Source organism: Pelophylax lessonae (genome assembly GCF_965119305.1).
Source record: "Pelophylax lessonae genome assembly, chromosome: 5".
NCBI lineage: Eukaryota > Metazoa > Chordata > Amphibia > Anura > Ranidae > Pelophylax > Pelophylax lessonae.
In genome coordinates, this window is record NC_138772.1 from 240,249,855 (window position 1) to 240,274,008 (window position 24,154).

Here is a 24,154-nt window from a genome sequence, read left to right on the forward strand (position 1 = left end):
ATGCTCTGCTTCAGTATGTCACAGTACATGTTAGCATTTATGGTTCCCTCAATGAACTGTAGCTCCCCAGTGCCGGCAGCACTAATGTAGCCCCAGACCATGACACTCCCACCACCATGCTTGACTGTAGGCAAGACACACTTGCCTTTGTACTCCTCACCTGGTTGCCGCCACACATGCTTGATACCATCTGAACCAGATAGGTTGATCTTGGTCTCATCAGACCACAGGACAAGGTTCTAGTAATCCATGTCCTTAGTCTGCTTGTCTACAGCAAACTATCTGCGGGCTTTCTTGTGCATCATCTTTAGAAGGGGCTTCCAATGCACACCAATTTGATGCAGTGTGCAGTGTATGGTCTGAGCACTGATAGGCTAACCCCCCACCCCTTGAACCTCTGCAGCAATGCTGGCAGCACTCATACGTCTATTTCCCAAAGACAACCTCTGGATATGATACTGAGCTCATGCACTCAACTCCTTTGGTCGACCATGGCAAGGCCTATTCTGAGTGAAACCTGTCCTGTTAAACCGCTGTATGGTCTTGGCCACCGTGCTGCAGCTCAGTTTCAGGGTCTTGGAAATCTTTTTATAGCCTAGGCCATCTTTATGTAGAGTAACAATTCTTTTTTTCAGATCCTCAGAGAGTTCTATGCCATGAGGTGCCATGTTGAACTTCCAGTGACCAGTAAGAGAGAGAGAGAGCGATAACACCAAATTTAACACACCTGCTCCCCATTCACACCTGAGACCTTTTAACACTAATGAGTCACATGACACCAGGGAGGGAAAATGGCTGATTGGGCCCGATTTGGACATTTTCACTTAGGGGTGTACTCATTTTTGTTGCCAGTGGTTTAGACATGAATGGCTGTGTGTTGAGTTATTTTGAGGGGGCAGCAAATTTACACTGATACAAGCTGTACACTCACTACTTTACATTGTAGCAAAGTGTAATTTCTTCAGTGTTGTCACATGAAAAGATAAATAAAATATTTACAAAAATGTGAGGGGTGTACTCACTTTTGTGAGATACTGTAAAATATCAATTCAATAACATTGTTTTTTACATTGAGCCTGCATAGGTTCTAAGTTAACACTTACCTACATTTCGATGAATTTGCTTTTGAACAACAATGCAGTTTAGCTCCATCAATTCCAGTAGAAGGTGGAGGAGCAATTGTGACCACAGGATGAACTGAACTTTCTAGAAAGCATTGCCAGAGTGGATCCTGAGGCAGAGGCATGGTTTTACAGGCTGCAATTAGGTTATCAACAATCTCAATCTCAGTTCTTTTAGTCTTTAGAATTCTTTTGCAAGCTGTTTGACAAGCAGGATCCTCAGCTCTGTCACAGCAGTACAGACCTATAGAGCAAATATAAAAATAATATATTAGAGAGCAGTATAGTAAATATGAAGTTATTTGCAGCTTGTATACAATTAGAATATATCACCATTCCATATTTTGACATACAAAATGAAGTTGTAATCTTTTTCTGGGTTTCCAGAGACAGTGAGGCTCCATTCACAACTGAGCGTATCGATTTACTGGCCATTTTTCAGGCCTTTTTTTCGGCTTTTTTTGCAACTTTTTACAAGCTTTTTTTTTTTCTAAAGCGTTTTGGAAGTGTATTACAAGCATTTTACAGCTTCAAGCATTTTTGTTTAGTAGATAGAAAGCACTAGGGGGAGAAGAGGGTGAAGAAGTTATGGGTGGAGGGCTGCTATTTGAGCCTTTTTCAAGGGTTTTTCTGCTCAAGTCAGGCATTTCTAATGAAGTCTATAGGGCAAAAAACCACTTGTAATTTGCCAAAAAGAAGCTTATGTACTTTTTTTTTTTTTTTTTCATAAATGTTTTTATTGAATTTTCAATAACATGAGAAATACACAACATACAAGGAACAGGTATGCGATAGCACACAGCAATTAAAATAGCATTATACAGAAAGTACAAAAAGTACAGTGATAACCAGGATTGTATGAAGCTAGAGTCAAAATAAGAAATATGGCAGACAATAACAGTCAGCAAAATTAAGTTGCAAACAGCACAGGCAGTAAGGCACATATTGTGAGTATTAATTAATTCTTCAGATCAGGATAACTCCGTATACATAGTACACCACACTCTAGTAAACCAAAGTAAAAAGATGATAGAGGGTTAGACGTCCACATCAAGGATCACCCTATTAGTGGGGACTCGGGGCCCACTCCACACCTGGCCACCCCCAAAGGGGAGCAATACTGGGCCCAAGCGTGGAGGAGGAAGGAGGAAAAATCCCTCCAACAGCTAGTCATAACGTAATCACACTAGGAACTAGGCAAGACTTCAAGGGGAAGACTGGACCGTCAAGTGTTCAAACCAATTAATCCAAGGTTGCCATTGGCTGGACACTCTGTGTACAGAGTGGTGTTTAAGAGAAAGAGCACGTTCATACGTGCAGTGTAAATTAGTAAGGTCAATAACGCCAGGGATTGTAGGTGGGAGTTCCTGTTTCCAAGAGCACGTTATATTTAGTCTGGCCGCAAGAAGAACATGGGTCACGGTGTGTCTAAACTGTTTGGGAATCTGTCCTATGCCGATACTCAGGAGAGCCAGGCCCGGTGAAGGTAAAACAGTAACAAGGGTGATTGCAGAAATAATGTCAAATATGGTTTTCCAGTATTGGGTGAGGTGCGGGCACTGCCACAAGACATGTAATAATGTGCCGTCGTGTCCACACAATCGCCAGCATTTGCCATCATGTTGGGGGCCAAAGTTGCGAAGCCTAGAAGGTGTTAGGTACCAGCGAAGAGAGATTTTAATAGTCAGTTCCCACAAATTAGAGCAGCTGGTAGCCGAGTATACGGATCGTATATTAGCCTGAAGCCATTGTGCGTCCGTAAACTGAGCGCCCAGGTCACGTTCCCAAAGGAGATGCGATGCATTCTTGGAGAAAGACATTTTATGGTGTAAAAGGTTATAGAAAGTGGTTATGCCTTTTTGGGTATGAGGATTTTTATTAGTGAGGAACAACCAAGCGTGATAATGGATGAATTGTGGTCAAGGTGGATGGGTAGTCAGGTAGTGAGACACTCGCATGTATGTAAAGAGAGCAGTACCGGGCAGATTAAATTTGGTCTGCAGGGTACCAAAGGGAATACGTTTGGAGCCATGGTATAGGTCTCCAATATGGGCAATGCCTTTCTTCTGCCAGTCCGCAAGACAGATTTGGTCCATGAGTGAATGAAGGGCTGTCAAAGGGATCTTAAGAGGGGTTCGGAGGGAAGAAGGAGTTTCCTGCGTTACAAGTACTTTCCAAGCCCTAGCTGCAGCGATCATAAACGGGGGTAAGTAAGACGGCACTTTGTCATTTAGAGTCTTCGCCAAGAGCCAATCAGACAGTCTCCGTCCTGTGCAGTAGGTGGCTTCCATAATGCCCCACAAAGTGGAGGGGGTCGATTTAAACCAATCCTGCAACGGAGTGAGGACCGATGACAGATAATAGTCTGAAATATCAACATAACCGGCTCCCCCCACTGATCTATGTTTGGTCAGCTTAGCATGTGCACATCGGGGCTTTTTCCCCTGCCAGATATATGTAGACAATAGTGATTGGAGAGATTTAAAGTACTGCTTAGGAATTGGTATAGGGAGAGTCCTGAATAGATATAGAAGCTGGGGGAGGTACATCATTTTGAAAGCCGCTAGCTTGCCCAACCATGAAAACTCAAAGGATGCTAACTGCTTAAGATTGGCTTGTAGCGCGGTTCGTGCTGGGATAAAGTTATGTTTAAAGAGCGTTTTAGTAGATGCTGTAAGTTGCACACCCAGGTAGGTGATACTGTGGTCTGCCCAAGTATACGGGAACTGCTGCTGGAGAAGGTTACTTATTGTAGCATTAATGCCTATTCCCAATATGTTAGATTTAGATTCGTTTACCTTGTAGAGGGAAACCTCCCCAAACCATTTCAATATCCTTTGAATTTCCTGAAGGGAATTAGAGGGGTCCGTAATCATAAGGATTACGTCGTCGGCAAAGAGGCTGATTTTATTCTGTTGGTCCGCCATGTGTATGCCCGAAATTTTGGGATTGGACCTAATATGTTCTGCCAATGTTTCCATGATCATATTGAGGATCAGGGGTGAGAGGGGACAACCCTGTCTAGTACCATTGGAGATGGTGAATGGGGTGGATATCGCGTCTGTCGTACGGACTAATGCAGAAGGCGTGGAATATAAGGCCATAATGGCATCATGGATGAATCCCTGGAACCCGAATTTCTGTAGGACCGCCGAAAGAAATCCCCAATGGACTCTGTCGAACGCCTTCTCCGCGTCCAAAGATAGGAGCAGAGAAGGCGTTCCACAGAGCCCCGCATGGTGGATAGCATTAATTACTCGTCTCGTAGCGTCTGAGGCCTGCCTACCCTTGGTAAAACCTGATTGATCTTTATGGATGATAGTGGGGAGAAGATTCACTAGTCTATTGGCTATAACCTTAGCGTAAATTTTTACGTCCAGATTCAAAAGAGAAATGGGCCTAAAGTTTTGAGGTTGGTCAGGCGTTTTACCCGGTTTTGGAAGAGTCACAATTAAGGCGCTTAACATCTCTGTCGGGAAGGCGGAGGAGGAGGCAGCAGAGTTAAAAACCTTACTTAACAGGGGGGTCAAGGTGTCTCGAAAAAGTTTATAGTATTCGGCCGAATACCCGTCAGGTCCTGGCGATTTTAAGTTAGGGAGAAGGGCGATAGCCTCTTCAATTTCCATATCTGTGAATGGTCTATTAATAGATTCCGTGGCCTGGGGAGGTATCGAGGGCAAATTGATATGGGCAAGGAAGTCATGAATGGCAGAAGGTTGGTGTGTTGTTTGGTCGTCCTTAAGGTTGTACAATGATTCATAATACGAGCTAAAGGCATTAGCTATGAGGTTGGGTTTGAGAAGTTTGTCTTTCGTTTTGGGGTGAAACATGTAGGCTATTCTAGACTTGAGACGCTGTCCCTTAATGCGAGTGGCCATGGCCTTGGTAGCCTTGTTGCCTGTCGAGTAGGTGGTAGCTTTCCACTTTTTAAGAAAATAGCTATGTTTCTCTAGCAGGAGGGTCCTAAGGTCTTGTCTGAGCGCAAAAATTTGCGATTGTAAAGTCGGGGAAGGGTTCTGTTTGTTTTTTGAGTCTAGGGAAGACAGCTTGGTGGTTAATTCGTCTAAGTGCTGCGTCCTCCTCTTCCTGTCCCTAGCCCCCAATTGGAGAAACACACCCCTTAGGACTGCTTTATGAGCGTTCCACACGACCAACGGATCGGAGTCAGGAAGGCAATTGTCGGCCACGAAATTGGTTAGATGAGACTGAATTTCAGTGGCATAAGATGGATTGGTCAACAGATGGTTAGGAAGTCGCCACACATAGGCAGATTGGGTGGGGGGGCCACAATTTATTGAGATCGTGAGTGGAGAGTGGTCCGACCAGGTGGCCGTGTGGAGCTCTGCAGCAGAAACATGTTCTAATAAATGCTTATCGGTAACACAAAGGTCAATGCGTGAGTAGGTGCCGTGACGGGGGGAGAGATAAGAATAGTCTCTCTCCTCCGCGTGACAGCACCTCCACACGTCAAATAGATCGTTATCCCACAAGTATTTGGAAAGGGATGCATTGTGCCTCTTGGGAGAGGCAGATGAGTCCAGAACGCTGTCAGGAACCAGATTAAAGTCTCCACAGATAAGTAGATTACCCCAATGTAGGGACTTTGCTTTACCCACAACTGAGCGAATAAAGGGCATCTGGTGGTTGTTGGGAGCGTAAAGATTGACTATGGTGTAATTCCTATTGTCAATAGAGCATCGAAGAATAATGAAGCGACCTTTAGTATCCAGTATTGCTTCATGGTGCTGGAAGGCCAAGTATTGTTTGATAGCTATTAGGACACCTTTACGCTTCTTCTTCCCAGAAGCCATGTAGAGAACAGGGAATTGTACATGGCTGCATTTAGGTGTTGCTGACTGAGAAAAGTGCATCTCCTGTACACATAAAATGTCGCATTTTAGGGAATTGGCTGTAGACCACAGAGAGGTCCGTTTTGCGGGGTGATTAAGACCTCTAGCGTTCAAAGAGAGGATAGTAAAAGACATGGCCTGTGAGCTACACGTACGACAAAGTAGTAGTGGAGATCCAAGTTAACAGAACAGTCGGTACCTTGAGTGTTGCAGTGATGTTGGATGAGAACGCCCGTCCGTCGATATCACTATCCGGAAAGAGTGAGGAGCACTCCAAGAGGTGGTGACGTGCACTTACTGTCCTGTGGTCCTAGTGTTGCTGCAGCTGCCGGAGGAAGAAGCTGTGTTGGAAACACAAAAACAAAAGAGAAACAAAAGAGAACAAAGGAAAAAGAACAAAAACCACAGCCAAGCGAGAATAGGAGCACAACAAATGCGCAGGCTCGTATGGGTGTGGAGAAAAACTGGTAATGATCAACAAGCGGTGGATCAGAAAAGTAACTGGTGAACTTAAGTCAGTAAGATTTATCCCTTGGTGGGCTTACCGACAAAAGGTGGGGGTCATTCACCGAGGTGAACAAGGATTGTCCAAAAATCAGAGGAGAACAACAAGTAGTGGCCCGGCCGGGCTAAGTAGTGGTGAGGCAGGGGAAGCGCCAAAACTCACGGACGGTATTTCTGCCGTTGTTGCCCCTGGGGGCCCCCCGGGCGCGATGAGTGCTGGTTTCTCGCTCCGTCGTGATAGCCTTGAGGAGGATCCGGTATAATTCCCCAGGAGTGAAGGAGTTTCATGCCACCTTCAATAGTGGATATGGTGTGGGGTATCCCATTGTAGGTGACGAGCAGCGTTGCGGGATGGCGCCATTTGTAGGTGATCTTATGGTTGTAAAGAGCCTTAGTGAGTGTCTTCAGTTGCCGCCTTTGCTGTAGCGTGTGTTGGGACAGATCAGCTTACAGTTGTACATCTGCATACGGTGCTGGAAGCGTGCCCATCTGCCTGGAAACCTGCAAAATGTTTTCTTTAGCAGGGTAGAAATGTAGGCGTAGTAAAACATCTCTAGGAACTGAATCCTCAAGGTGGCGCGGTTTGGGGATCCTGTGGATCCTGTCGATCGTCAATTCTATGGGGGTTAATTCAGGCACCATTGTGGAAAACATAGAAGAAGCATATTGTAAGAGTTCGGCAGGTGGAACAGTTTCTGGAATGCCTCGCAACTTAACGTTGTTGCGGCGAGAGCGATCTTCAAGATCCGCCAGCTTATGTTTTATCCATTCAGTATCTTCCTTCTGGTCGGTATAGGCATCAACCAGTTCATTCACTGTTTCAGTGCATTCTTCCATGCTGTGCTCAATTCGTGACACTCTTTGCCCCACACCTCTCATTTCACAGGAGAACCTGTGCATAATTGTGGTGAGATTAGCCATCAGGGAAGATTGAAATGTTATGAGCATGTTCTTCATCGTGGTGTCTAGAACAGGCTGACCCGTGGTAGGGAAGGCAGCAATGGAGGATTGTAGTTCAGTCATTGGAAGCATAGAGGCAAAGGAGTTACTCACCGCGGGGTCAAAGAGATCTGTCGGATCCATGCGCATCCGGGACTTTTCAGGGCTCCTGGGGACCGGGGATGTAGGAGAGGAGTCCGGCATCGATGTGAGAGGTGTGGGCTCCGCCGGCAACGGAGCCACATCAGGCAAGTCAGTGTAGGCCGCAGGGCCGCCGGGATCAGAGAGCGCGCCGGCGCCATTTTGGAATCCTCCAGGCTGTGAGGGCGGCTTAAAAAAGAAAGCCGTAAGCTTCTTAGGGCCTCTCCCGTCTTTTCTCTTGCGGCTGGCCATCACTCGGGGTGTGTAGGGCAGCGGATGTGAGCAGTTTCAATGCGGGCTGATGCTGTGGTTCCCCGTCGCTGAGGTGAATGTCGGCCGGGTACTGGGAGCTCACCGCTCAGGCGTCCATTCCAGATCGCGCGCAAGCCATGCCCCGCTTATGTACTTTTTGAGCTTCAGGCGACAAGACGCTCATACAGGTCCATCTCATAAAATTAGAATATCATCAAAAAGTTAATTTATTTTAGTAATTCAATTAAAAAAGTGAAACTCCTATTTTATATAGATGTGTTACACACAGATTGATATATTTAAAGCATTTCTTTCTTTTAATTTTAATGATTATGGCTTACAGCTAGTGAAAACCCAAAATTTAGTATCTCAGGAAATTAGAATATTCCATAAGAACAATAAAAAAATTGATTTTTTTTACTAAAACGTTTGCTTACTGAAAAGTACGTCCATGTACAGTATAGTATGCCCTTAATATTTGGTCGGGCTCCCTTTGCATGAATTACTGCATCAAAGCGGCGTGGCATGGAGGCGATCAGCCCTCGACACTGCTGACGTGTTATGGAAGCACAGGTTTCTTTGATAGCTCATCTGGATTGTTGGATTTGGTGTCTCTCATTTTCCTCTTGACAATACCCCACAGATTCTTTATGGGGTTTAGGTCAGCCGAGCTTGCTGGCCAATCAGGCATCAGGCATAGTGATACCAATGATCATTAAAGTGATAGAAAAATCTTTTTTTTTTCCATTAAAACAACAAACATGTTATACTTACCTGCTCTGTGCAGTGGTTTTGCACATCCTCCTCTTCTCAGATCACTGGCTGGAGCTCCTGGCCCCTCCCTCCTGTTGGGTGCCCCCACAGCAAGCAGCTTGCTATGGGGGCACCCAAGCCCAGCTGCAACTCCATGTATCCATTCAGACATGGAGCTACCGTTTGACTCCACCCCCTCTCTCTCCTGATTGGCTGAGTTTGATTGACAGCAGCGGGAGCCAGTCTTAGCCAATCAGAAGAGAGAGTCCCGGAGGGTTGAGGCACTCGTGGACATCGCTGGATAGAGAGGGGGCTCAGGTAAGTATTAGGGGGGCTGAGGGGGGCTGCTACACACAGAAGGCTTTTTATCTTAATGCATAGAATTAATTAAGATAAAAAAAACCTTCTGACTTCACAACCCCTTTAAACCAGGTATTGGTACTTTTGGCAGTGTGGGCAGGTGCCAAGTCCTGCTGGAAAATGAAATCAGCATCTACATAAAGCTGGTCAGCAGAGGGAAGCATGAAGTGCTTTACAATTTCCTGGTAGAGGGCTGCGCTGACTTTGGACTTGATAAAATACAGTGGACCAACACCAGCAAATGACATGGCTCCCCAAACTATAACAAAACGGTGGAAAATTTTGCATTTCATTTGGAAATCAAGGTCCCAAAGTCTGGAGGAAGAGTGGAGAGGCACAGAATCCAAGTTGCATGAGGTTCAGTGTGAAGTTTCCACAGTCACTGATGATTAGGGAAGCCATGTCATCTGCTGGTGTTGGTCCACCATGTTTTATTAAGTCCACAATCAGCGCTATCCTCTACCAGAAAATTCTAGAGCACGTAATGCTTCCCTCTGCTGACCAGCTTTATAGAGATGCTGATTTCATTTTCCAGCTGGACTTGGCACCTGCCCATTCTGCTAAAAGTAACAAAGTAACAATACCTGGTTTATGATCATGGTATCACTGTGCTTGAATGACTAGCAACCTCGCCTGACCTAAACCCATAGAGAATTTGTGGGGTATTGCCAGGAGGAAGATGAGAGACACCAGACCCAAAATTGCTGATGAACTGAAAGCCACCTTTAAAGAAACCTGGGCTTCCATACCACCACAGCAGTGCCACAGTCTGATCGCCTCCATGCCATGCCACATTGATCCAGTAATTCATGCAAAGGGAGCCCCACCAAGTATTGAATGCATTTTATACAGTACATGGACATACTCCACAGCAAGCCAACATTTCTGTATTCAAAATCCTTTTTTTTGGTCTTATATAATACTCTAGTTTTCGGGTATGCTGAATTTCGGATTTTCACTAGCTGTAAGCCATAATCATCAAAATTAAATGAAAGAAGTGCTTGAAATATATAACTCTGTGTGTCACACATCTATATAAAATAAATGAGTTTCATTTATTAACCTATTCCTGACCGAGCTATAGCTGAAAGACGGCTACAGCACAGGCCTAAATTACCGGGAGGGCGTCCATGTACGTCCTCCCGTGCATGAGCTTCCTGCATGCTCCCTGCGGGGCACACGTGGCTTGCTCTGTGACAAGCGAGTCCATGAGACTGATCCCGGCACCTTACCATGTGATCAGCCGTCAGCCAATGACAGCTGATCACGTGATGTAAACAGAGCTGATAATCGGCTTTTTTTTTCCCCTCACGCTGAGAAAAAAAAGCAGATCATTGGCTTCTGTCAGAGGGACATCGGTCCTGAAGAGAGAGAGCCACTGCCCCCTTATCTGTGCCCACCAGTGCCACCTACCAGTGCAAATCAGTGCCACCTACCAGTTCCCACCAGTGCCACCTATCAATGCTCACCAGTGTCACCTACCAGTGCCACCTATCAGTGCTCATCAGTGCCTATCAGTGCAGCCTATAAGTGCCCATCAGTGCAGCCTATCAGTTCCCATCAGTGCCACCTCATAAGAACACATCAATGAAAGCGAAAAATTACTGGTTTGCAAACTTTAACAAACTATGAAAACTTTTTTTCTTCAGAATGTTGTCTTTTTTTTGTTTGTTTAGCAAAATATAAAAAACCCTGTAGTGATTAAATACCACCAAAAGAAAGCTCTATTTGTGTGGAAAAAAATGGTAAAAATTTATTTTGGGCACAGTGTTGTACGACCACGCAATTGCCATTCAAAGTGTGACAGCTCCGAAAGCTGAAAATTGGCCTGGGCAGGAAGGGGGTTTAAGTGCCCAGTAGGCAAGTGGTTAAATTGAAATGCTGAAAAAAAAAAATAACTTTTGGATGATATTCTAAGGAAAGACTACAAGCACTGAACTTATTCTCTCTGGAGAAGAGACGCTTGAGGGGGGATATGATATCAATGTACAAATACTGTACTGGTGATGACCCTAGCATAAGGAACAAACTTTTCAGAGAAAGGGAATACAATAAGACACGTGGCCACTCAATAAAACTAGAGGAAAAACGGTTTAACCTTAAAATGCGTAGGGGGTTCTTCACTGTCAAGCGTCATATCAGCAGGGAGCATTGATAGTTTCAAAAAACTATTAGATGGGCAGCTTAAAGACCACAACATACAAGGGTATACAATGTACGGTTAACAGCAAACACACACACACACATCATAGGTTGAACTGGATGGACTGATGTCTTTTTTTCAACCTAACAAACTATGTATTACCTATGTACCTAACTTGATGGGATGCACCTGTATGTAAACCAAATGTCTGACACCCTGAAGAATGGTACGCACCAGGGAGTGTGTGGCCAAAGGTCGTTGGAAGAAGACCGCCAAAGCTGACACCTGGCCCTTAAAGGTACTCAAGGCCAATTTCTGTTCAACCCCCCCGTTAAAGGAAGGTTAAGATCCAAGCCACTGGGAAAGAGTGAGGAGGAACCCCAAGAGACTCACATCACGCAATGTACGTCTTCCACATACGATGGTAGATCTTCCTAGAAGTAGATTTCCTAGCTTTCAACAGGGTAGGAATCACCGACTCAGATAAACCCCTATCCTTCAGCATCTGGCGTTCAACAGCAGGGTGGAAGATTGGTCCTTGGGACAGAAGATCCTCCCTGAGAGGAAGCTATCAAGGAACATTTGCGACCAGCCGCACCAGATCGACGTACCAAGCCCGGCGAGGCAGTCCGGAGCCACTAAGATGACTGGAATCCCTTCTGCCTCGATCCTGTGTAGAAGTCTGGGCAGAAGCTTGAGAGAAGGGAAGACATAAATCAGCTGATACTGACCCCACGGTGCTACCAGTGCGTCTGTGGCATCCGCCAGAGGATCCCTCCAGAGGAACCACAAATCTTTGCCCCTTTCTGTTGAGCCTAGTCAGCAACAGATCCACCTCAGGAGTACCCCACTAGAGGCACAGCTGATGAATGGACCACTCCCTGTGGTCCAACGCCTGCTGACTGAGATAATCAACCTGCCAATTTTCCTCCAGAGCCACCAGGACACTTCTTGTGTCCCCTTGATGATTGACATAAGTCACAGCCCTGGCATTTTTTAATTGAATGCGCACTGGAAAACCCTGAAGACAACCGGTCCAATGATCCAGACACATTGTTCTAAGACATTGATTGGTAGTCTGGACTCTTCCAGCGTCCAGATCCCTTGAGCAGAATGCTTGCCGAGGACGCCTCCCCAGCCAGACAGGCTGGCATCCGTGGTGGCCACTGTCCATTACAAGGGGAGGAAGGATTTTTCCAGCCAAAGTGCCGGAGAATGAAGCCACCATATCAAGGACTCCCTCGTTCCCTGTCCCATTCGGTCAGAATCTCCCTTTGCAGGAACCTCGTATGGAACTGTGCAAACGGAACCGCCTCGAAGGTAGACACCATCAGGCCCAGCACCTGCATGCAAGTCAGGAGGGACGACCATCTATTGGACAGCAGGAGACAAATTGCAGCCTGCAATTTATGGAGTTTGTTCAGAGAAAGGAGCACTCTGGCTAAGGCGGAGTCCAGAGTCAGGCCCAGATAGTCCAGCTTCCTGGACACACAGGACAGACCTCTGCTTACGTAAACAAGGTAGAGCTCTGCCCTGACAGCAGGGAAGCAATGGATTTTCATTCCCATGAAAGGAACTTGACTGGCTTGCACAGAGTCCTTACCTAAATCTGATAGAACACCTTGAATGAATTAGAGCGGAGATTGCAAGCCAGGCCTTCAGTGCCTGACCTCAAAAATGCGCTTCTGGAAGAATGGTCAGAAATTTCTTTAGACACACTGCTAAACCTTGTGGCAGCCTTCCCAGAGAAGTTGAAGCTGTTATAGCTGTAAAGGGTGGGCCAACTCTATATTGAACTCTACAGACTAAGACTGAGATGCCATTAAAGTTCATGTGCATGTAAAGGCAGGCGTCCCAATACATAGGTAGTGAATTTAAGATTTACAGAGGTCCAGTCAGTAAAATTTTCTTCCAGCAGAGGTTCAAATCTCACCTTCACATCCTTCTCAGTCTCCCTATTATATCACTGACCCCCTTTACATTGCAACCCCCTAAACATTACAATTCCTTTCTTTTACATCAGTGTTCTCAGTCCCTCCTTCACATCACAGTCCCCCCCAAAATCACAACCCCCCTTTACATCACAGACCCTCTTCACATCACAGTCCCCCTTTACATCACAACAGTCCCCTCTCCTTTACATCATGTGTCCTCCCTCATTTACATCATTGTCCTCAGTCCCTTTTTACATTACAGACCCCTCCTTTCAATTACGGCCCCACTACATTACAGCCCTCCCAAAAAAACTTTAGCTCCCCTTTCTAGCACAGATGCCTTCACATCACCACCTCCTCCCCTTGTATGCCAGCACTCTCCCTCCCCCTTATATTACAGACTCTCTTTACATGACAGCCCCACTTTACATCACAGTCCCCCCTTCACATTGCAGCTCTGCTCTTTTACATCAGTGTCATCAGTCCCCCTTTTACATCACAGACCCCCCTAAAATCACAACCCTCTTTGCATGACAGCCCCCCTTTATATCATAGATCTCTACACATTCCCCCTTTACAGCAGTGTCCTTATGCCCCCCTTCACATTACAATCCCCTTCTATCACATCATAGATGCCTCTCAACGTCACAATAACCCTTATTCAGCAGTGTCCTAAGTGCCCCCCCCTTAATTACAGCCCTTGCACCTCTGTCCTCTTTCACATCACAGATTCCCCTTACATGCTGCTTCCCCCCCCCCCTTGTATCACATCCCCCTTTCACCCTTTACAGTCCCCTTTACAAACACAGCCCCCCTTTACAGTCTTACCTTAAACAGCAGGCAGAAAGCTGGAGACATGGCAGGTCTGGATAGGAGGTGGGAGGTGCCCAATATTTCATGTCAACAGGTAGGTGATTGCTTGCTAGGACTGCCCTACGTCCTAGCAATCAATCGTTAACTCTAAAACGTGAAAAGTTGAGCAACTCCCATCCTCTGTCCGGGCATGTGACACCTCCAGCCCTCTGACTGTTGTGAGGCTGCTGCTGCAGCAGCCATGGCGGAGGAACACCACCACATGGTGGAGGTGGATAGAACTGTCACTCGGTTCGGGCTCAGACTGCAGACTGCCATTTAGTGATGCCTGCTGTATGTGATAGCTGTTTTAACTGGCAAACAATTTGTATTTCTGTCCATCCAGTCCAGAGTTTCACAGTGTTATTTTCATTTACAGGTCCCCTCCCCACATCCACCCTGTAGCTGGAGAGTGAAATGAGGAGAAATGAGAAGGACACTGATCAATTTGTGCCTTTGCTCTCTTCTCCTATCAGTATGCTTATCTGCACTGCAGCACACCTTACTGGCTCCTTTGCGGTTTCTCCCAGCCCCTTCTATGAACTCTTCTGTACGGGCTGTACAATAAACTGCTTTTATTAGATTGTCAATGTGAAAACTGGCTGTAGCATATTCATTTTGAAGGGGCCGCCAACACATCTCAGCATACCTAAAACTAACATAACAGGGAAGCAAAGGTATGTCAGACAAAGTGTTAAGACCACAACTGGGTCTTAAGGGAAAAGTAGTTGTGGGGGTTTGCTATAGGCCACCTAACCAAGGGGAGGAGGTAGAGCTGGAATTTTTAGCACTAATAGGTAAAGCGGCAAAACTAGGATCAGTCATCATATTGGGGGACTTCAATTATCCCGACATTGACTGGGAAGAGGGGACTGCACACTCGCATAAGGCCCGGCTATTCACGGAAACCTTACAGGATAACTACATGTCGCAGTTGGTGGATTCCCCTACTAGAGAGAATGCTATCCTGGATCTATTGATCACTAATGACCCAGACATAATCTCGGAGGTAGGAGTCCAGGACAACCTGGGCTCTAGCGATCACAGGATGATCACATTTAGTATAAATAACAATATAAAAAGGCAAGTGGGGAACATAAGAACCCTAAACTTCAGAAGGGCAGACTTTCCAAAATTGTACTCATTGATGGAAAGGGTAAACTGGGACCAAACCCTGGGATCACTGACCACAGAGGAAAAATGGGAATGCTTTAGAACAATATTAAGCAAAGGCATCTTGCAGTGCATTCCTATGGGGAATAAATTTAGAAGAGACAAAGCCAAACCTGGCTGGCTAAACCGTAGCGTTAAAAAACTTATTAGGGGAAAAAAATTGGCCTTCAAGAAATATAAATCAGAGGGCACAGTATCGGCCTTCCAGCAATACAAGGAGGAAAATAAGAAGTGTAAACACGAAATCAAGATGGCTAAAATCAACTTTGAGAGACAAATAGCGGAGGATAGTAAAAAAAACCCAAAGAAATTCTTTAAATATATCAACAGCAAAAAAACTAGGGCAGAGCATATTGCACACATAATTAACGATGATGGGAGGATGGTTACAGAGGACACTGAAAAAGCAACCGTGCTGAATTCTTTTTTCTCGTCAGTCTTTACGCAGGAAAAGGAAGGGTACACTGACCATGACTGTATGGTTAGTAGTAATACACAGGACTTGCCACTATGGCTAACAGAGGGGGAAATCAGGGAAAGACTGGATAAACTTAACACAAACAAATCACCAGGCCCGGATGGCGTACATCCGAGAGTGCTCAAGGAACTCAGTATGGTTATATCTAGACCACTGTTCCTGATCTTTGCTGACAGTATTAGGACAGGAGATGTACCAGGGGATTGGAGGAAGGCTAACGTGATTCCGATATTCAAAAAGGGCCAGAGACATATCCCGGGAAATTATAGGCCTGTCAGTCTGACATCAATAATATGTAAACTTTTGGAGGGGATGATAAGGGACTATATCGTAGAGTATGCTAAAGACAACAACATCATCAGTAGTAACCAGCACGGGTTTACAAATGGGCGTTCTTGTCAAACCAATCTCTTAGCATTCTACGAGGAAGTGAGCTGTGAGCTAGATAGGGGGAGACCAGTGGATGTGGTGTACTTGGATTTCGCTAAGGCGTTTGATACAGTTCCCCACAAGCGCTTAATTTATAAAATAAGGTCTGCAGGTATCGACAGCAGGATTTGCTCTTGGATACGGAATTGGCTAAAAGGCCGTGTCCAAAGGGTAGTAATAAACAGCGCATACTCAGACTGGTCTGAGGTAGTAAGCGGGGTGCCCCAGGGCTCAGTCCTGGGACCAACCTTGTTCAATTTATTCATAAACAGCATTGAGGAAGGGATCAGTAGTTCGTTATCAGTTTTTGCAGATGACACAAAATTGGCCAGGGCAATAACTGCACAGCATGAAGCAGATATCCTACAGAATGACCTGGACAAAATTACGGAGTGGGCAACGACATGGCAAATGAGGTTTAATGTGGAGAAGTGTAAGGTTTTGCACTTGGGGACCAAAAACATAAAAACACAATACACGTTAGGAGGGGAACCCTTGGGGGAATCAAAAATGGAGAAAGATTTGGGAGTCTTAGTTGATGATAGATTAGGCAACAGCATGCAATGCCAAGCGGCAGCTTCCAAAGCCAACAGAATATTAGCATGCATAAAGAAAGGGATGTATTCCAGAGATAAGACTATAATCCTTCCACTTTATAAAACTCTGGTCCGACCGCATCTGGAGTATTCTGTCCAGTTCTGGTCGCCAGTCCTCAGGAGGGATGTGTTGGAGCTGGAGAAAGTCCAGAGAAGGGCAACTAAACTGATTAGGGGGTTGGAGGACCTTACCTATGAAGAGCGGCTGCAATCGCTCGATTTATTTTCCCTGGAGAAAAGACGTCTGAGAGGGGACATGATAGCAATTTATAAATATCTTAATGGGGATCTCAGCTTAGAAGAAAAGCTGTTCATTCGAAGGAATTGCATGAGGACTCGAGGACATACAATGCGATTAGAGGAGAAGCGTTTTAACCTCAGGCAACGTGGGGGGTTCTTTACTGTTAGGGCTACAAGATTGTGGAATTGTCTACCACAAGAGGTGGTTTCTGCGGGTAGTATGGTGACTTTCAAAAGACTCTTAGACTTACATCTCAAGGATCAGGAGATTGAGGGCTATGTTAGATGATTACAGTCACACACACCTACACAGGTTGAACTGGATGGACTATTGTCTTTATTCAACCTCGCCTACTATGTAACTATGTAACTATGTAACTGGAATGAAAGAATCTACAGCTAAACTTGAATATCTCTTATTCTCCCTAAAAGTCTTATACGTATTACTGCTAGGAAGAAAATAAATGTGGACAATTAATATGCATCTAATACAAATATGCAAATCCCAATTTGATATATATACACTGATTTGTTCATGTTTTAATATAAACATACTATATTTTCATATGAAGGAATTGCAAATGCTTTAAAAAATTGTTATAGTGAATGGTATAATGTAAGACCCAATGAAGCCAAATCATTTAGAGATGCAAGGAAAGCTAAAAAGAAAAAAATAGAATGATTCGAATATATGAATCCGAACCAAATATCTTTTGAAACCTTAAAAGATCTAACAAATTTACAATGTAATTGCTGTTAAACATGATTCAAATAACGGAATATTTTAAATATATGAATTCAAAACAAATCTCTCCTGAAACCTAAAGAGATTATTTACAATTTACATTTATGTTTACATTTACAGTTCAATGGCTGCTTAGCATGATTCGTTTCCTACTGAAAAATCTCAAGGCCCAGATGGGCTCAAATATTGCTTAATAAAGCGTATTATCCCCCATCTATCCAACATCTATAATGCTATTGGTTCCAACACTTATTTCTCCCCACATACTTTTACTGCTACCTTATCTCTTATCACTAAAGAAGGAAAATATCTATCAACATTTAGTAGCTTTTGACCTATATCTTCACTAAATTTGTGTAAAATTGTTAGCAGCGAAATTGAAACCAATCTTACCAACATTATAACTAAGGGCAAAACTTTTTTTTTAGTTTAGAGTTGGGAGGGATTTAAATACGTCAGTTTTTTTTTCTTTGTTTCCTCTGTCCCCCTTAGGGAGATATTCACCCTCTCTATTTGCCCTGTATTAATATCATCAAAAGTTACATAGTTAGTCAAGTCCATCCGGTTCAACCAAAAAAAAAAAAATTATTTGTACAAGGGCAAAATGATATCTCTCTCTCTGGAGTCCATGCCTCTGTTAATACAAGAAAGGACTTTGCTTGCTTTGGAAACAGCAGCTTGGCATTGCATGATATTATTAAGCTCATGATCTACCAGAACACCCAGATCCTTCTCAGCTATGGATTCCCCCAGTTCTATTCCACCATGTATGATTGTAGCTGGCCAGCTAGAACCTGTCCTAGGTTGCTAATATGACCTACATGCATATACAGCTAGACCTGTTAATAACCTCAATACAGTGCATATGTTTATATGTGAGAGACAAAAGCAGAGTTATTTACTGTGATTTCATGTTTGGATGTCACATAACAGTTGTATGTTGTGTTCACAGAAGCAAAAGGAAATTTGCCTGTAAGATTCATTTATATGCCTGTAAGGTAAGCTCAGACACAGCAGAATTTAAAACAGAAAGCACAGAGTTAAACTTTATTACCCATAAGGAGTTTGTGGCCAATCTCACACTCAGCAACAGTCTTGGCCAATCACAGCCAGCCTTACACCCATTTTTTCTCTGAAGCCTCATGCTTTCAGCCAACCTTCTCATTCCACTACAGAGCAAGAGAACTGAATAGACGCACAGATCCACAGAGCAGTTTTATGGAAGCAAGTGGCCAAAAATAGGTAGTTAACAGTTATACATGTTCCTATTGTTAGTAATGTGATTAGAGCTGTATACTGAACTAGTTATGTGTTCACTTGTAGTTCCACCAAACAAACAAACTGTCAAACTTCAAAAGTTATATCGAATTCAAACTATCGAACAAACCCAAACAACTCTAACAACTTAAAACCAAACCCAAGCAAACAAACTCAAACAGCAAACAGCAATAGAGAGAGAAATATATCCACCATTTGTTATACTGTATTCAGCACATGTTGTACATGGACTGTCTGCTGCAAAAGTGTCACTGTTATCTATGAAGAAAATTTGAAGTTAATAAAGAAGATATCTTAAGCGTTTGGTGTGCTCTTTAAACCTACTGCTTTCCATAGAACGGTATTAGAGGAATTTATAAAGTAACAGACAGCCTGGTTAGACTGAAGTCAGAGAGATCCAATTCTTCTAATGCCACAGCGCATAAGGCACTTTGTAGTGCTGCGCCTGCCACAGTGGAACTATTTAAGCCCTTTGAGGGCAAAGTAATAGTGCTCCTCAACTTGCAGAGTAAAGAGCGCATTTGAGCAGCGGAGCTACATAGAGGCCATAACGCGTGGTTTTAGTCAAACTGCAGCCGACTCTTAAAGTGGCAGAACGGTAAAGGCAAGATAGACACAGAAAGAGCGCCAACCCTCCTGCGATTCCTAGAGATCGAAAAAGACGCATGGTGGGAGGCCAAAGTCCAGAGCTTGAGTGCCTGCACCGCTACCCACGGAGAGACCACGTACTGCAGCCAGCTAGTTTCCCGCCACTAGGCCCAAAGCCTGCAGCACAAAGCATCGCAAGTCAGCGCAGAGCATCGCCAGTCAGAGCAGAGCATCGCAAGTCAGAGCAGAGCATCGCAAGTCAGCGCACAGCATCGCAAGTCAGCACAGAGCAACGCAAATCAGCGCAGAGCATCGCAAGTCAGCGCAGAGCATCGCAAGTCAGCGCAAAGCATCGCAAGTCTGCATAGAGCATCAGATCAAGAAAAGACAAGTCTCCTTTAAGACTGATATTTGTTCTAGCAACCTACAGATCGCAGTATCCTGCTCTTCAGAATAAGGTCAGAACTTTCCTTTATTACTTATCATTGCAATAGGCTTGACAAGAAAGAGACATTTTCGTGTTCAGGAATAAAAGGACTGTAAGTAAAAAACAAGGGGCAGTTGTAGTACACGGACTCTAAAGTATTTAAAGTGAATGTAATTTTTTACTGCCTGCACCTATTGCTATTGCACTTAAAGTGAAAGTCATTTTTATTGCCTGCACCTATTGCTATTGCATTTAAAGTGAAAGTCTTCTTAATATTCTTATTGAGTGTTATAGCATTTAGAGTAAAAATGTCTAAGTCTAGTATTGCTATGCCACTGTTAGAGGATACAAGGATAGATAAGTTAGAAAGTGAAGAGCAAGGGAACCTGTCTGAGGTAAAAGAGTCAAATGCAGCATTAGTCTTGCCCCAAACTGATATATCCCAACCAGACGAACTAAGACGTTCAGAACGTATCAGAAAACCGACCGCAAAGATGCTGGAAAATTTGGAGCAAGAAGCAGCATTAAAAGGAAAAAAGTTCACCAGAATGTATGATAAGTGGAAATTATACATTAAAGATGTTCGTAGAAGGCTAAAGCAAGAAAGTATAAAAGGAAACTTGAGTGATATTGTAGAGACGATAGAAGAATCTGAATCAGAGCTCATGGCAGCATATGTCAATCTGTGGTCATCCACGACACCTTCCCAGGATATTGTAAGGAACATGGTGTCAGGGCCCAGATTCGAACCCAGGTCCTCAGTTGCTTCTGACAGTGCTTCTTCTTGCTGAGCTATCCAGCAGCTGATATCTATGCATACTAGATCTATGTGGTGACCTAGACCTTGTCCAGTTTCCTGCCTAGTTCCTTGCCCAGCCTCCTGTGAACTCTGAACCTTTGGCCACTCCTTTGTACTTCCTATTTAAGCCTGATCTGGAAACTTCCTGATGCCAGATTATTGTGCTTTGCCAAGATCTAGCTTTGTGTGCTTCATCCTCCTGAATCTTCCACTTGTGTACCGACCTCCAGCTACGTTCCAGGACTACGCCTCTGCCTGCTGCCATTTTGCCCTTCGCTGCTTGTGTACCGACCTTCGGCTAAAGACTACGACTACTCTTCTGCTTGCTCCCTCACTCCGGCTGATCTCTTGTGTACCAGACCCTGCTTGTTGACCACGGTTGTGCTGCTGCTTCCTGCGACTGGACTCTGAGCCTGACCCAGTAATCGTGACAGAATAATCTGGCCACAATGGAGTCCGCAGTAGCAGCTACCCTTGCCACTGTCACTCAGCAAATTTCTGAATTACAAGAGTTTGGTGTCACTTATCAGGCAAAATTTAAAGAACTGCAAAATGTGGTGAAAGATCAACAAGAGGCAATTCAGGACTTAGAGAAACAGGTGTTGGATCTTAGTTCCCTAAATGGCGCAAGTCCTGAGCCCAGTGTTCAAATGCCTCTTCCACAAAAATTCAATGGAGACCGAAGGCTTTACAGAGGATTCCTTAATCAGTGTCGCATTTATTTTCAAATGCAGCCTGCTGCATTTTTTCCTGAAAAAAAGAAGGTACTGTTTATTATCAATCTCCTGACAGAGGAAGCTTTATCTTGGGCCTCTCCCTATGTGGAAAAGGATGACATAATTTTAAATAACCTCCACACCTTTACTAAAGCTATGGACCAAGTTTTTGACGATCCAAATCGATGTGCTACTGCTGAGGCCAAACTGCATAATTTGCGTCAAGGACGACGCTCCGTGGCTGAATACACTACTGAATTCAGGCGCTGGATCGCAGATACAACCTGGAATCCAGCAGCACAAAGAAGCCAATTTCGTCAGGGGCTTTCTGAGCAAATAAAGGATGAACTGGCTAGAGGTGATACCCCTGATGATCTGGAGAACTTTATCCAATTGTGCATCCGTATTGACCAGAGACTCTCTGAAAGGAGAAAAGAAAGACTGGGAATTCTGGGAAATACTGAGGGTATGCGTTTTTCTTTTAGTCAACCTCCTCGGAAGAGTTCTCAGGTTTTTCATGATTCCAGTAACCCTGAACCTATGCAGATTGATTCCGTTAGAAGGGGTATCACTATTCAGGAAAAGGAAAGACGTCGGAGTGAAAATTTATGCCTTTATTGTGGGGACTCTGGACATTATGCTATTAACTGTCCAAATAAGCTAAGGAGAACAGTTGCTGCAACTGATGTGAAAGACATTGAACAAATTAGTTCCATCGCTCAGTCAGTTTCTCCAATACTTGAAGAAAGCAATCCTATACAAGCTCCGCCCACTCACTTTATAATTCCCATTCGACTCTCTGATGGGGCTAATGACATCTCCTGCTCTGCCATGTTGGACTCTGGAGCGGGGGGGAAATTTTATGGATATTGGATTTGCTCAAGACCATCATATTGAATTAAGGAATAAATCCTTACCTGTAGATATGGAGACTGTTGATGGTTCCCCTCTATCCTCCGGGCCAGTTACCCATGAGACTGCTCCTCTTAGTCTGTTTTTTGAGCCTGATCACCAGGAGACCATATGTTTTCAGTTGATTTCATCACCAAAGTTTCCTATCATTCTAGGTATCCCCTGGTTCTCGATTCATAACCCCTCTGTCAATTGGGAAACACGTGTTTTAACTTTTGCCTCAGAGTACTGTAAAGGACATTGTCAACCTGATTCCTCCCATATCGAGAATCTCCAGGTAGAGGAACACATGGTTCCTGGATATGAAGGCCTGCCACCTCAATACAGGGAATTTCATGATGTGTGTGATAAGAAGAATGCTGATCAGCTACCCCCACATCGCCCTTATGACTGTCCTATTGAACTTTTACCTGGGGCAGAGATTCCTTTTGGCCGCCTCTATTCTATGTCTGAACCTGAATTAAAGGTGTTAAGGGAGTGGTTGGATGAAAACTTGGCAAAGGGGTTCATAAGACACTCAACCTCTCCTGCTGGGGCAGGTCTCTTCTTTGTTGAAAAGAAGGATAAGACATTGAGACCATGTGTTGATTATAGGGAATTAAATAAAATCACAATCAAAAATCGCTATCCCCTCCCACTAATCCCCGAGCTTTTGGAAAGACTTTGTTCTGCAAAGATCTTTACTAAATTGGATTTACGGGGTGCATATAACCTCATTCGCATTCGTAAGGGTGATGAATGGAAGACTGCATTCAGAACCAGATATGGACATTTTGAGTCTTTGGTCATGCCTTTCGGTCTTTGCAATGCTCCAGCAACCTTTCAACACTTTATAAATGATGTGCTGCGAGATCTATTGGATCAATTTGTGATTGCTTATTTAGATGATATTCTTATCTTTTCAGATTCTCTACAGGAACATCGCAAACACGTATCCATTATTTTCGACCGCCTGAGGAAGAATCGGCTGTACATCAAATTGGAGAAATGCGAATTTGAACAGACCAAGATTCAGTTCCTGGGGTACATAATCTCCCCTGAAGGGTTGAGCATGGACCCTGATAAGATTAAAGCAGTGGTGGAGTGGCCTGCCCCTAGGAATGTTAAAGAAATTCAACGATTTCTAGGATTTGCCAACTTTTACAGAAAGTTTATAAGGGACTTTTCCAAGGTGGTTGCACCAATTACCCAGTTAACCAAGAAGGGATGTCCCTTCACATGGGGACCAGAGGCACAAGCTGCTTTCTGTAAACTAAAGACACTCTTTACCTCTGCACCAATTCTAGTACATCCTGACCCTGAACTGCCCTTTGTTGTAGAAGTTGATGCCTCAGATTCTGCTGTTGGAGCTATCCTTTCTCAGCGTACAGGTGAAAAGATGCAGCTTCATCCCTGTGCTTACTTTTCCCGGTTGATGTCCTCTGCTGAAAGGAACTATGACATTGGTAATAAAGAACTGCTGGCGATAAAGGAAGCTTTCTCTGAATGGAGGCATCTGTTGGAAGGGGCTGAGCATTTAGTGACTGTTCTTACCGATCATCGGAACTTAGAGTTCATCCGTTCTGTAAAGAGACTGTCCTCCCGACAAGCACGCTGGTCTTTATTCTTCTCCAGGTTTAATTTCATTGTTTCTTATAGACCTGGCTCAAGAAATGGCAAGGCTGATGCCCTGTCACGGAGTTTGTCTGAATCCCCTCAAGAAAGCAACTCTGACTGCACCATTCTTTCTCAAAAGAACTTTTTAGGAGCCACTAATCCCAAAGAATTTTTGACCTTGCTTAAAGATGGCTACTCTTCTGATCCCCTCCTTAAACATCCACCCAAGGACCTGAGTCTCACCTTCAGGAATGGCTTTTGGATTCAGAACCATTGCCTCTATGTCCCTCAAAGTGCGCGGCTAGAAGTCCTCAGACTGGTTCATAAC

The 24,154-nt window shown here is 44.3% G+C and overlaps 1 protein-coding gene across 3 annotated transcripts in view; it reads right to left on the reverse strand.

Moving 5' to 3' along the window:
- RECK (reversion inducing cysteine rich protein with kazal motifs) overlaps positions 1-24,154 on the reverse strand; it is a gene marked incomplete at its 3' end in the record, with an annotated part of 1,214,950 nt that overhangs the window by 446,406 nt on the left and 744,390 nt on the right. For all 3 annotated transcript variants that reach the window (XM_082258598.1, XM_082258597.1, XM_082258599.1), the window contains exon 9: positions 1,104-1,365. In XM_082258598.1, coding sequence (XP_082114724.1) covers positions 1,104-1,365 — 262 coding nt within the window. The remainder of the gene's footprint in view (positions 1-1,103; positions 1,366-24,154) is intronic.